Source organism: Capra hircus, chromosome 29, assembly GCF_001704415.2.
Source record: "Capra hircus breed San Clemente chromosome 29, ASM170441v1, whole genome shotgun sequence".
NCBI classification, from domain to species: Eukaryota; Metazoa; Chordata; class Mammalia; order Artiodactyla; family Bovidae; genus Capra; species Capra hircus.
Window position 1 is genome coordinate 26,238,757 of NC_030836.1, and position 14,813 is coordinate 26,253,569.

Genomic DNA, 14,813 nt, shown 5'->3' on the forward strand with positions numbered 1-14,813 from the left:
CAGGCAAGAACACTGGAGTGGGTTGCCATTTCCTTTCCCGATGCGTGAAAGTGAAAAGTGAAGTCGCTCAGTCCGACTCCTAGTGACCCCATGGACTGTAGTCCACCAGGCTCCTCTGTCCATAGGATTTTCCAGCCAAGAGTACTGGAGTGGGGTGCCATTGGAACTAATACTACTTAAATCCAGCATATTATCTAGGTTACACTCCCATAGCACAGGAATAAAATTCTAGGTGATCTTAAATTTTGCAAGTCATTTTAAAAAGGCCATAGAACTATCTAAGCATATTTATCTATGCTTAAGTGAACTTCATTTTGTTCTTTTGTCTCAAGCCTTTTGTAATGGCAGCAATTTATTTTATTCAAAATTTTCACTTTTTTTGTTTTAATGGTTTCAAATAGCTTGGAAACTTTTGAGAGTAAAAGTGGAATACAGAAACTATAAATCACTAAAATGTCATAAAAACTAAGAGCTGATGTGTCTGTGGGATCTTCAGTAAATATTACCCCCTCTTTCTCCATGGATTCTGGAGAAAACTGAGAAATAATTATCAACTAAAATATTGTTGGAGACTAAGTTGGAAGCTGTAACTTGGTGGGAGAACCAGATAAGTATGGTAATTGAACTCAGTAATCAGGACATCTTCTCTTCAAACAACCTAGACAGGAGGGCTTCCCTAATCCTTTTACATTAGAGAGTAACCTGGGATGTTGTCAGTATGGTAGAGTAGGAAAAAGGGACAGTAGGAGCTGAGGTCTGGGACTAGACTTGGCTTTACCATAACTAAGCATGTGTTATGAATGGCAAGGTACTTATTGCTATAACTCAGTGCCACCATGTACAGAGAGGTACAGAATTAGTGGCACAGAATTAGTGGAGATAATAATAAAGTCAATATGTAAACATGACCTGTGTCAGTGCATGCTTTACCAGTTATTTACTGAACACTCTCTGAGTATCATGAACCCTGGAGAGAGGTAATGAGGGTGAGTAAATTGCCAAGTAGGTCCTTTAGGGCAGTCATGGGGTAAGAGCTATGTAATTAACAAGACCTGAGCTTCAGGCCTGGTTTTCAACTTAATGCGCAACCTTGGGTTCATCTGAAGTCTCTAATCTTCAAAGTTCTGTTTACAAAATGCAAACTACTTTATGGGGGTGATCATGATGTGAAGAATACATGAGATGATATCTGTGCAACATTCATCGCAGAGCCTGGAAAACAGATCATGTTCTGTCAATGGTAATAAAAACTATTAGCAACATGGAGGAAGTGAAATGTTTATAGCCAGAAAAGGGGAATAATTACATCCTAAATGGAGGGGAAAAAAAAAAAAAGGAATGAAGAGTGGTTTGGCACAAAGATGGCTGTTAAAGATCCTTCTTGGATTGTCACAGTTTCTCACTATGAGCAGCCAGGCAACACTGACTGCCCATTCTAAGGACAAGGAACCTGTCTCCAGCTCCTTGGTATGCCTCTTGGACTTCTTTCCTAGGGTTAAGGTACCAAGGATAGTATTAGTTATAGAGTTACTATTGGGGCTCTACGGTTTACACACAATGACAGAAAGTCTTATTAGGTAAACAAAAATCTAATGCTGTAGAAAAAGCGTTTTCTATTATCTATTTATTCATTTAAAAGAAAGGGAAGTTTAGAAGAGAATGCTACATGTATATGCATGGCTGAGTCCCTTTGCTGTTCACCTGAAACCATCACACCATTTCTAATTGGCTATGCTCCAGTTAGTAATACAAAATAAAAGTTAAACAAATAAAAACAACAACAACAAAAAAGAAACAGATGATCTTATTTGTAAAACAGAAATAGAGACACAGAGAATAGAAGAGAATAGAAGTATGTCTATTGAGTAGAGAATAGAAGTATGGATATTGAGCCTGAAAGCAGGGGATGAAATAGGAGATTGGGACTGACATATATACACTATTGATACTATATGTAAGATAGATAACTAGTGAGAATCTCCTGGGTAGCATAGGGAACTCTACTCAATGCTTTGTGGTGACGTAAATGGGAAGGAACTAAAAAGAAGGGATATATGGTTGGGTATGGCTGATTCACTTTATGGTGCAGAAGAAACTAACACATTATAAACCAACTATATTCCAATAAAAATTGTTTTGAAAAGAAGTAGAGAATGATGTTAAAAGACAAGAAGTTTCTAAGATCCTTTACAAAATTCACAATTTATTTCAGAGCAGTAAATACTACATTATAGAAAACCATTTTGAGGGATCTTTTCACTTCCTTGTTCCTTAAGGAATAGATTAACGAGTTCAGCATGGGTGAGACAGTATTATTTAATATTTGCACTGTGGCACCTAGCAAGGGGTTGGGTGTGGGCTGCAGATAGACAATGATTACACGTCCAAAGGCACAGAGAATGGCAGTGAGGTGGGCACTGCAGGTAGAGAAAGCTTTCTGCCTGCCCTCTGCTGAACGGATCCTCAAAATGGCAATCCCAATGCGTGTGTAGGAGACACAAACACACAACCAAAACATTAAAACCAGAAAGCCAACATTAGTGGAACTCACTCTCTGGGCCAGGGAGCTATCAGCACAAGCCAGGGGTAAGATAGCAGGAATGTCACAGAAGAAGTGGCCCACTCTATTGGGGCCACAGTAGGGTAGCTGAAAGACAAAAGCTATCAGGACGGTGGCATGAAGATAACTTAGCAACCAGGCAGCCAAGACCAAACCGACACAGACTCCAGGTCTCATGATGAGCTTATACCTCAGTGGGTGACAGATGGCAACAAAGCGATCATAAGCCATCACAGAATAGAGGCAGCCTTCCGTAGAACCCAGGAAATGATAGAAGAAGAGCTGAACAGCACATCCCTTATAAGATATGGCTCGGCTCTGGCCAGAGAGATAGAATAGCATCTTGGGACAGGTGACAGAAGGGAACAGCATGTCCAAAATCGATAGGAGTCCCAAGAAGAAGTACATGAGAGTGTGAAGGGTTGAGGAGGAGACAATTGCTAGAAGGATGAGCAAATTGCCCAGCAAGGTCAAGGGGTAAATAAATGTGAAGATGACAAGGAGCACAGTCTCCAGTCCCTCTGTCTGAGGTATTCCCAGTAGGATGAACTCATTCAGCTCTGTGTTGTTCCTCATGTTCCTGGGAGGAAGGTCTAGGGGAGACAAAAGACCAGAAAGCATGAATGTGGAGGCTGACTGTGACAGACACAATACTGATACATTCATACCATTCACTCCTAAAGGAAATCAACCCTGAATATTCATTGGAAGGACTGTTGCTAATCTGAAGGTCCAATTCTTTGGCACCTGAATGAAGAGCTGACTCCTTGGAAAAGACCCTGATGCTGGGAAAGATTGAAGGCAAAAGGATAAGGGGGTGGGCAACGTATGAGATGGTTAGATAGAATGACCAACTCAATAGGCTTGGATTTGAGCAAAGTCTGGGAGTTAGTAGAAGACAGAGGAGCCAAGAATGGTGCAGTCCATGGGATGGCAAAGAGTCTGACACGACTTAGCAACTGAACAACAACTACCACCACCTCTGTTTAAATATAAAGATGATGTTGAAATAAGAATAAGAAATTCTGCCAAGAATATTGAGGGTCTAGTAAGTGCTTCCCCCATGACTCAGTGGTGTAGAATCTGCCTGCAGTGCAGGAGAAGTGAGTTCAATCCTTGGATTGAGAAGATTCCCTGAAGAAGGAAATGGCAACCCACTCTTGTATTCTTGCCTGGGAATCCCATGGACAGAGGAGCCTAGAGGGCTACAGTCCATGGGGTCACAAAGAGTCAGACACGACAGAGAAGCTAAGCAACAACTTTATGGCAGCAGACAGCCCAGAGGTAGGCATGGTAGAGGCTCCTTTCCAATTTTCATCTTTTAAATATTTCTCATATCTTTTTCAACTTGTTTTAACGTTTCCAACACAGTGAGGTCTTCAAATCATAAATCAACCCATGAATTCTAAGACCCTATCTAGCTCTAGCTCTATTTTTATTTTTACTTTACTTTTATGTTGGTGATTATACTGAGGAGAGCATGAGAGTCAAATTTTTGTTTTTTTAAATATAAATTTATTTATTTTAATTGGAGGTTAATTACTTTACAGTATTGTATTGGTTTTGCCATACATCAACACGAATCTGCCACAGGTATACACGTGTTCCCCATCCTGAACCCCCCTCTCTCCTCCCTCCCTGTACCATCCCTCTGGGTCGTCCCAGTGCACCAGCCCCAAGCATCCAGTATCATGTATCGAACCTGGACTGGCAATTTGTTTCATATATGATATTATACATGTTTCAATGCTAGTCTCCCAAATCATCCCACCCTCTCCCTCTTCCAGAGTCCAAAATACTGTTTTATATATCTGTGTCTCTTTTGCTGTCTCACATACAGGGTTATCGTTACCATCTTTTTTTTTTTTTTTTCCACAAAAGCATAAAAGTAGCTTTAATTTTTTTTTTTTTAACTAGATGAACAGTTCTTATAAGTTCACATGCAATAGAAACTACATTTAAAAAGTCAGCATAGCATTTTCTGTTTTTGCCTTTTAAAATATATAATGGAACTAAGTTACCATCTTTTTAAATTCCATATATATGCGTTAGTATACTGTATTGGTGTTTTTCTTTCTGGCTTACTTCACTCTGTATAATAGGCCCCAGTTTCATCCACCTCATTAGAACTGATTCAAATGTATTCTTTTTAATGGCTGAGTAATTTTTAAAATGAAGGATAAAATTTGGGCACTTACGAGGCAGCATAATTGGCTGGTGCTATTGAGTTGAATGTTGCTTTTCTCTCCTTCTGCAGGAGAAGGAAGCAGTCCTGTCCTGCTGAATTCCCATCAGCTTTTTCAGTCTGCTGGTAGACCTCCAGAGTGCTGTTTTCTGGTTACTTTCAAATAGAATGTCAAAAATCTCAGTGTGCTTTTCTCTTATAGTAATTTCTTCTCTGACTCTAGGAACTGCAATGATTCTCAGACAAGCTTTAGTAACCTTGGTCTTCCTTTGGGTACTAGTCCCACAAGTCAGGGACCTTATTAAACAAGGGAGCAATTAATATAATCAGCCCTTAGCAATGGACAGAAAGAGAGAGAGAGGAGGAAACTAAACAGAAAATCTTTAATGATAATTTTTGTAAAATATACTTCAGTGGAATGATATTCAGTTCAGTTCAGTTCAGTTGCTCTATCATGTAGGACTCTTTGTGACCCCATTTGGCACATATATCACGTATTTATAGGTACATTTATATATTTACTGTTTTTTCATGTGTATGCGTTGTTTTAATCAAATAACTGCTTTACTATTTGTGTCAATAAGATTGATTTATTGCAAGGACTAGTAACTGGGTCAGCTCAGAAAATGAATGAATTGATGAAAAACTAGGCTCATGGAAGTTCTACTAGGGCAGCTCCTCAGCAGTAAGAACAGGTGGCACATCCTCAGGGCCCTGCGTCAGGTGATTCAGCCTCAGCTGCCCATTGTTTCTGGGAGCCTCAGCTCCAGATTCAAATCTGATTTCCTTGGCTGAATCACCTGCCCGTCTCTGTGGCCAGGGTACAGGGTGCAATGGGATAGAGATTGAAAGTCCTCCAAAGTGTAGGGGAGATAAAGCCCTGTTGTTAGGGGAGAAGTGGTAGGAAACATGCTGATAAATCAAAGAACTTTTAGCTATAACTTGAAGTGTGTGTCTTTTAGTACTTGATATCTGTTCAAATGTCTAAATGCCTAGAATATTCAATAAGTATTTGGGGGGATAGATTTCAAAGTTTTTATTGAACACATTCATTAACTTGCTTATTTATGTATACATGGATTCATTTATTTGCACAAATACTGAGCCCCAATCATATCAGGCAGGGCATTAATTATTTTCCAAGAGTCAGAAAGTTTAAGGAGGGCAGAGTGGTTAATTATAGCCCCTCTGCTCAAACTTAGAGTTTATCTGAAAGGAAAAGAGTACTTGACAGTCTTATTTAAACCTTTTAAAACTCTTATGAAGTCTTCTATGGATAAGAAAACTTAGGATCTGAGAACTTTATTTGCCCAAAATCATGGCGTTTACTTCAAAGGAACTGGAATTTGTTCTCTTTAGAACTTGTGGCCCTAAAATTTCTGATCATCAGATTTCAGGGTTTAAGGAGCACTGAGGTAGTTACATTATTCCAAGTACATCTAGAATTTCTATTTAAAAAGTAAACATTATTTTTGTTGCACATCTAACTAATGCTAAAAAGATGTAAAAGTTGATAATTCTAGGACTTCCCTGGTGAAGTGAAGTAAAGTGAAGTCACTCAGTCATGTCCGACTCTTTGTGACACTGTGGACTGTAGCCTCCAAGGCTCCTCCATCCATGGGATTCTCCAGGCAAGAATACTGGAGTGGGTGACCATTTTCTTCTCCAGGGGATCCTTCCAACCCAGGGATCGAACCCAGGTCTCCCGCATTGTGGGCAGATGCTTTACTCTCTGAGCCACCAGGGAAGCCCCTAAAAATAAATGTAAAAGTTGATAATTCTAGGGCTTCTCTGGTAGCTCAGTGGTAAAGAATCTGCCTGCCAATGCAGGAGACACAAGGTTGGATCCCTGGTCCAGTGATTCTACGTGGTGTGAGGCAACCAAGCCTGTGCATCACAGCTACTGAGTCAGTGCTCTTGAGCCCGGGAGTCACAGCTACTGAGCCCGTGCACCATAGCTACTCAAGCCCACATTCCCTAGGGCTCATGCTCTGCAACAAGAGAAGCCACCATCTTGGGAAGCCTGACCACTGCAATTAGAGAGTAGCCCCTGCTAGCCATGATGAGAGAAAAGCTGGAGCAGCCATGAAGACCCAGCACAGCCAAATAAATCTATCAGTTGCTCAGTCATGTCCTACTCTTTGCGACCCCATGAACCGCAGCACACCAGGCCTCCCTGTCCATCACCAACTCCCGGAGTTTACCCAAACTGATGTTCATTGAATCGGTGATGCCATCCAACCCTCTCATTCTCTGCCATCACCTTCTCCTCCTGACCTCAATCTATAAATACCCAAAATTATTTTAAAAAACTTGTAAAAAATGTTAATAATTCTACCACCCTATTTATCTTTGATTATCTTTAATACTTTGGATCATGATGACCTACTTGAAAAACGTGTACAGGCTGTATTAATAAAAAAAGATAAACATGCCTTTGATTAGGAAATAAACACTACTGAATTGACCTTGGTCTATAAAAGTGTGTTCAGAGTTAGGGCTAGGAAAGATAAATAAATAAAAAGTAGAAAAGACATGGAGTAACTTATAGAAGTTTAATTGTTTACTTGTAAGTTTACTTGTAGAAGAAAAAGAAGGGATAAAAACAGGAGGGGTGTTTGCAGGGTTTGAAGATAGAAATAAGAAATAATATGGGAATACTCTCATACATCTGGAGAAGAGAATGGCAACCCATTCCAGTATTCTTGCCTGGAGAATTCCATGGACAGAGGAGACTAGCAGGCTACAGTCCATGGGATTGAAGAGTCAGAAACGACTGAGTGACTGACACTCATATGTCAGAGATATTGAAAGGAAAAAAAGCTGAGGTTTTGGTGTGTGTATGTAGAAGGTCATATGTTTATTTTCAAAATTTTGGCAAAAATGCTATATTGAGTAGAGCTGCATGAAGATTTGAGATGGAATCTTAATTCTATGCACAAACTATAATTTACAGAAATCTACCCAATATCCCTAAGCCTTGTTTCACCATCTGTAAAGTGATCTCAGCATTTTTTGTAGATAAACAAGATATAACGTAAAGCAATTAAATTACACTCTGTCTGGTAAGGAGTAAGGACTCAAATGATAACTCCAGGCAGACTCCCTGAAGCCTACCTAAGGTTGCATTTCTCAGATTCTTCTCTACCCACAGCAAACTGAGGTATTCAACAATTTAACAGTAACTTGAGTGGGTTCAAGAGTAGATGAAGTTATAAGAAAAAGAAGAGAACTAGCAAACTCAAAAATTCCAGGATATGTGAGAGCCAGATAAGGAGGCTCTTTTTATTTATTTATTTTATATTGGATTATAGCTGATTAACAATGTTGTGATAGTTTCAGGTGAACAGAGAAGGGACTCAGCTATACATATACATGTATCCATTCTCCTCCAAATTTCCCTCCCATACAGGCTACCACATAACTTTGAGCAGAGTTCCCTGTGCTATACAGTAGATTATCCATTTTATTTTTTAAATAAATAAATTTATATTTATTATACATGTTTCAATCCATTCTCCCAAATAAATCATCCCACCCTCTCCCTCTCCCACAGAGTCCAAAAGACTGTTCTACACATCTGTGTCTCTTTTGCTGTCTCGCATACAGAGTTATCATTACCATCTTTCTAAATTCCATATATATGTGTTAGTATACTGTATTGGTGTTTTTATTTCTGGCTTACTGTATAATATCATATAAGGAAATCACCAGTCTAGGTTCGATGCAGGATACAGGATGATTGGGGCTGGTGCACTGGGATGACCCAGAGAGATGGTATGGGGAGGGAGGTGGGAGGGAGGCTCAGGATTGGGAACACGTGTACAACCGTGGTGGATTCATGTTGATGTATGACAAAACAAACACAGTATTGTAAAGTAAAATAAAAAAATAAATTTATATTAAAAAAAGATTATCCATTTTAAATAGAGCAGTGTGTACACGTCCATAACAAATGAGCCTCATTTTAAATAGTGAAAAAGCAATACAAAACTTAAATTTACCACCTTAACCACTTTAAGTAAACAATTCAATAGTGTTAAGTATATTCATGCAATTGTGCAACCAAACTTTGCAACTTTTTCATATCGCAAAAGGAAACTCTATATCCATTAAACAGCTACCTATCTTCCCCTTCCCCAGCCCCTGGCAACCACAATTCTACCTTCTTTTTCTATCATTTCACTACTACAAAAACTTCATATAATTTGATTCCTACATTATTTGTCTTTTGTGGCTTCCTAAATCATTTAACACAATCTCAAGTTTCATCCATCTAGAAGCATCCATCTGTGTCAATTCCCTTTCCCTTTTAAAGTTTGAGTAATGTTCCATGTATGTATACATCACATTTTGACTACCCATTCATCATCAATGGACACTTAAACAACTTCCACCTGCTACCTATTTTGAATAATGTTGCTGTTAACATTCTATAAATATGAATATTCAGGATCCTTTGAGGTGTATACTCAGAAGTAGAATTGCTGAATTATATAGTAATTTTATTTTTAAATTTTTTGAAGAATCTCGGTACTGATTTTTCCATTGTGGTTATACCATTTTAGAATTCCCACCAACAATGCACAATGATTCCATTTTCTCCACATTTCTTTTCTTTTTTCCTTTGGTTGTGAGGTGATATCTTATGGTGAATTTGATTGGAATTTCCCAAATGATTAGTGATATTGACCGTCTTTTTATATGCTTGTTGTGTTTTCTTTGTAGAATGTCCATATGAGCCCTTTACACTCTTTTTAATCAAGTTATTTCTTGTTTTTGTTGTTTATGGAGTAAGAGTTTAAGAATTGGTATGTGCATGTGGGTGTGTGCACATGTGTTATAAGTGAAATTTTATGTTATGTGCTATACTAAAGTTTTAAATACAGCAAAGATTTAAATTGCTTTAATTTTTTTTGCAATACCAGTCATTGCAACACAGATTTAGGAGCTGAGAAATATTGTTGGAGTTCATTCAGATTCAACTTTCATATATCTTCAACTTTAATGACAATATATATTTAAATTGTGTATATGGCTGCTCTCTATCCCGATTATTTCATTCATGTTTCTGTTTTCATGTAAATAAATATACAATTACATTATAATTTGAAAGGGTAAGTTGTCTATATATTGAAAAGCAAAGACATTACTTTGCTGACAAAGGTCCATTTATGCAAAGCTATGGTTTTTCCGGTAGTCATGTATGAATGTGAGAGTTAGACCAGAAAGAAGGCTGAATGCTGAAGAATTGATGCTTTTGACCTGCGGTATTGGAGAAGACTCTTGAGAGTCCTTTGGACTTCAAGGAGATCCACCAGTCAATCCTAAAGGAAATCAACCCTGCATATTCGTTTGAAGGTCTGATGCTGAAGCTGAAGTTCCAATTCTTTGGCCACATGATGTGAAGAGCTGACTCACTGGAAAAGACCCTGATGCTGGAAAAGACTGAAGGCAGGAGGAGGAGGGAATGACAGAGGATGAAATGGTTGGATGGCGTCACCAACTTAATTGATGTAAGTTTGAGCAAGCTCCAGGAAATGATGAAGAACAGGGAAACCTGACATGCTATGGGAATGGGGTCACAAAGAGTCCGACATGACTGAGCAACTGAACAACAAGAAAAGGATAAAAGATACAAAGACAGAAATCTCTGAAAAGAGAGAAAGTCTCTGAATCAGACCAAGTGAGAGATCATCCATTCTTGACTAGGAGTCTGCCGTCTGCTAGGTCCCCAAAGGGAGAAGCTTAATTAGCAAGCTGTTTATCTAGAAGTAAGTCTCAAATCATTCCCAGAGCAAAGAAGCCCCAGAACTTCTCTTTGTGATGGCCCTAATCACCAGACAGTGCAAGAGTCATCAAAGAGACAATGTACCTCACCAGAGAATTATCCTTTTGGGGTTTAAAGCCCACATTTTTCACCTTGAATTTAAAGAAGAAATCAAAGAAAACAAAACCCAATACAGTACAACGAAATCATTCCCAGTACAAGGAATTTTTTAACCAAGAGTGTCATAGTTATTTAACTTGGAATTTAATTTTGGGCTAAGTAAAAAGTCTTATGGAATGATGGCCCATCAAATGCAAAGAAAGCATTTGGAAAAAAAAAAAAAACTAATTATTTATCATAAAGTGGAACATTCTCATCCACAAGGATTCAAGGGCCAAAACAATATCTCTTGAGATATCAAATCAATCTAAAGTTATATTATTTAAAATCAATGTTTCTCCAGCTTTTCCTCTTGTGGTTTTGTCTATGAAGGGAAAAAGAAGCCCTCTACTCATCAAAGATGGACAGTTTCTTTAAATTTTGAATTTTACTTAATGATCCAAATCCTAGTTGTAAGATTTAGTTCAGTTCAGTTCAGTTCAGTCTCTCAGTCGTGTCCGACTTTGCGACCCCATGAATCGCAGCACGCCAGTTGTAAGATTGGTAAGTAGCAAAAATTGGCAAAATATTAGTGTTTTTCATTGCTTGGAATTTTGGGGTGATTACAATGTATTTATGGTCATAGTTTTGTTTTACATCTTAAGCATAAGCAGATACTGCTTTTGTCATGGCTTATGGAACCAACTTTGTGTCATTTTATAGAAAACAATGCAAAATTCCATAAAATTACAAGTCAATAAAGTGCTTTCCCTGTACACCATAGCCTTACAACTCTACATTTTTGACAAAAGAAAAACTCTGTTTTATCACATGCTCCATAATAGAAGTGTGATGCTGATATGACTCTTTGCGCCATTAGCATCTTCAAAATTCATGGAGAAATGGTCTTCTTCTATTAGAGGGGTCTAGGTATCCAACCAAATTTCTCTTCATTTCTTCATTTCATTCCTTTTCTCTTTGAATATGTAATTGTTCACTCAGATCACTCAAACAAAACAAAATAAAAATACTTACTGCATGAGTCCTAGAATAATAGAAATCCTAGAAAAAATAAAAATGATTTCAGACTGCTGCTGCTGCTAAGTCACTTAAGTCATGTCCGACTCTGTGTGACCCCATAGACCGCAGCCCATCAGGCTCCCCCATCCCTGGGATTCTCCAGGCAAGAACACTGGAGTGGGTTGCCATTTCCATCTCCACTGCATGAAAGTGAAAATTGAAAGTGAAGTCGCTCAGTCATGTCCGACTCCTAGAGACCCCATGGACTGCAGCCTATTGGGCTCCTCCATCCCTGGGATTTTCCAGGCAAGAGTACTGGAGTGGGGTGCCATCGCATTCTTCGGATTTCAGACTACCTATTATCCTTTACCTTAAAAAGCACATTTGTGTTTGTTTTATAGCAGATATAAATATTCAGTCTTAAGAACTCAATTTCCATAGATATAGTTTAGTTCTGTTCATTACTATTTAAGTAAATTGAACCCTTCAGGGCCATCTCTAAATACATTGTGAGATGATTTGATCACACTTTCTAAGGAGGATGATTGATTGCTTAAAATCCTGGAGGGAAAGGAGATAAAATAAAAATTTATAAATGCAAATAAACATTGTATAAGAGGAGCTGAGGAAAGCAGTGATATTCTGACCACCAGTGCATAGGTTTGGTGCCAGATTTCACTTAGAAACAGGAGAGCATGGTCTAGGGTGGGACAGAGGAATCTGGCTGCAACTAATGCTGGACCAGTATTGGGTTCCTGTCTTGACACTTCTATGGCTGACCAGAGAGCTTTAGGAAAGCAGTTTTGTCTCCACAATCAAGGATGAAGGTTTCTTTGTGTGCTCAATTGCTTCAGTCGTGTCTGACTCTTCGCGAACCCATGGACTGTAGCCCGTCAGGCTCTTCTGTCCATGAGATTCTCCAGGCAAGTATAATGAAGTGGGTTGCCATGCCCTCCTCCAGGGGATCTTCTTGACCTAGAGATCAAGCCCCACATCTCTTGTGTTTCAGGCGGATTCTTTACTGACTGTGCCACCGGGGAAATCTTTAGGATCTTATATTTATCATGGAAACTCTCTGATAATCAAGAGGCAAAATCTATATGTTTGAAAGTGTGTGTGTATGTGGGGTATATTTCTGTCTGTCTCTATGGTGTCTATATAGGCATGTGTGTTAGAGAAAAATAGAAAGAGGGAAAAAAAAAGAGAAAGAGAGAGAGAGAGGCTTTATTCTTAGAGTAGCTACCAACTCTGAAGAGTAGCTAGTTTGGGTATATCTTTCCTAATTCCACAGAAAATAGAGTATAAAATTTACTCTTCTTGTCTATTTAGCTGATTTATATGAATTTAGTCCTCTTTTTAATTTGGCTGATTCTTTTCTATTGGGCGATTTAGGTTCTACAAAAGAGAAACAACCATTCCTCCTCAGAGCCCCATGATGAAGCAAAAGTGCTATCTGCTATCTTTGTAAAAATTTATCCATTGTTTTCTCTATGAGCTAAGATGTAGTTGGTATATTTCATATTGAAATATGTTCTCATATGAAATATGTCAGTGTTGGGTTTGCTGTAGTCCTTCCTGTAGGAACAGAGTACCATTCAGAGGAGAAATGACAAATGCAAGCCTAGTGACAACGTTCATTCTCACGGGCCTTCCCCATGCACCAGAGCTGGACACGCTCCTCTTTGGAATCTTCCTGGTGATCTATGTCCTCACTGTGGTGGGAAATCTTCTCATCATGCTGGTGATTATAGTGAATCCTCACCTGCACACCCCCATGTACTACTTCCTCACCAACCTGTCCTTCATTGACATGTGGTTCTCCACGGTCACTGTGCCCAAAATGCTGATGACCCTGGTATCACCTGAAGGCAGTCCTATCTCCTTTCCCAGCTGTGTGGCCCAGTTCTACTCCTTTGACTTCCTGGGCAGCACTGAGTGCTTCCTCTACACCGTCATGGCCTATGACCGCTTCCTGGCCATCAGTTACCCGCTCAGGTACGCCAGCATGATGAGTGGGAGGACGTGTGCCACCCTGGCCACAACCACGTGGCTCAGTGGCTCTCTGCACTCTGCTGCCCAGACCACACCGACATTCCGTTTGCCCTTCTGTGGACCCAACCAGATCCAGCATTACATCTGTGATGCACCATCTATCCTCAAACTGGCCTGTGCAGACACGTCCACTGTGGAGATGGTGATCTTTGTCAACATTGGGTTGGTGGCCTTGGGCTGCTTTCTTCTTATTATGCTGTCCTATGTGTCTATCGTTCATTCCATCCTGAAGATCCGCACCTCAGAGGGGAGATGGAGAGCCTTCCAGACCTGTGCCTCCCACTGCATTGTGGTCCTTTGTTTCTATGTTCCCCTTGTTTTCATTTACCTGAGACCAGGCTCCAAGGAGGTTGTGGACAGGATTGTGGCTGTTTTCTACACTGTGATGACGCCCCTTCTGAACCCTGTGGTCTACACCCTGAGGAACAAGGAAGTGAAGAAAGCTCTGTTGAAACTGAAAAAGTGAGTCAGTGTTTACTCAAAATGAAGAATCAACACAGACCAGATATGGCTAACTTTTATTTACAATTAAGTTAAACACCAACAAGAATTTAAACTAAAAAAAAAGAATTTATACTTTTAAGGGACATTTCAATTAATTCTTTAATGAAAACAATAATTTTTTTACTGTTTTTCCCTGTGCAGAGTTCCAGCTTAAGCAGACCTTTAATGGCAATAATTTAAGGGAAGTTCCCTGGAGAAGGAAATGGCAACCCACTCCAGTATTCTTGCCTGGAAAATCCCATGGACAGGCTACAGTTCATAGGGTTATAAAGCGTTCAATACAACTGAAGCAACTTAGCACAGAGCACACATATATAGCACAAAACACATTATAAACAATAGAAACACAGAAAGACCAAAATCTCTACATTCTCAAAGGTCATCATTGGGTAAGGGAGAAAAACAAATGCAGTATAAAACAAGATACATTGAGATAGGTGTCATGGGTGCCCAGGAAGAGACTCACTAATTGTTTTAACTTGGAAATTCACTGGAAGACTCAAAATACTGTAATAAAATGTATGAAACAAAACCATGTTGAAAGTTATTTAGAAGTTTTTAAAAATATAAATTTATTTATTTTAAAAGACACAAAACATAAATAAAAGTCAGTGTCTTTTATA

At 39.1% G+C, this 14,813-nt stretch overlaps 2 protein-coding genes across 2 annotated transcripts; one reads left to right on the top strand and one right to left on the bottom strand.

Annotated features, from left to right (window-relative positions):
* On the bottom strand, positions 2,204–3,136 carry LOC102191774 (olfactory receptor 148-like). Its single transcript, XM_005699690.2, has one exon. It carries the CDS (start codon positions 3,134–3,136, stop codon positions 2,204–2,206), a length of 933 nt encoding a protein of 310 aa, XP_005699747.2.
* LOC102172238 (olfactory receptor 10G9-like) lies at positions 13,241–14,152 on the top strand. Its single transcript, XM_013975794.2, has one exon. The coding sequence runs from the start codon at positions 13,241–13,243 to the stop codon at positions 14,150–14,152; it is 912 nt and encodes a 303-aa protein (XP_013831248.2).

Coding starts and splice junctions, on each gene's coding strand:
- LOC102172238 (XM_013975794.2), top strand. CDS start 13,241: ATGACAAATGCAAGCCTAGTGACAACGTTCATTCTCACGGGCCTTCCC.
- LOC102191774 (XM_005699690.2), bottom strand. CDS start 3,136: ATGAGGAACAACACAGAGCTGAATGAGTTCATCCTACTGGGAATACCT.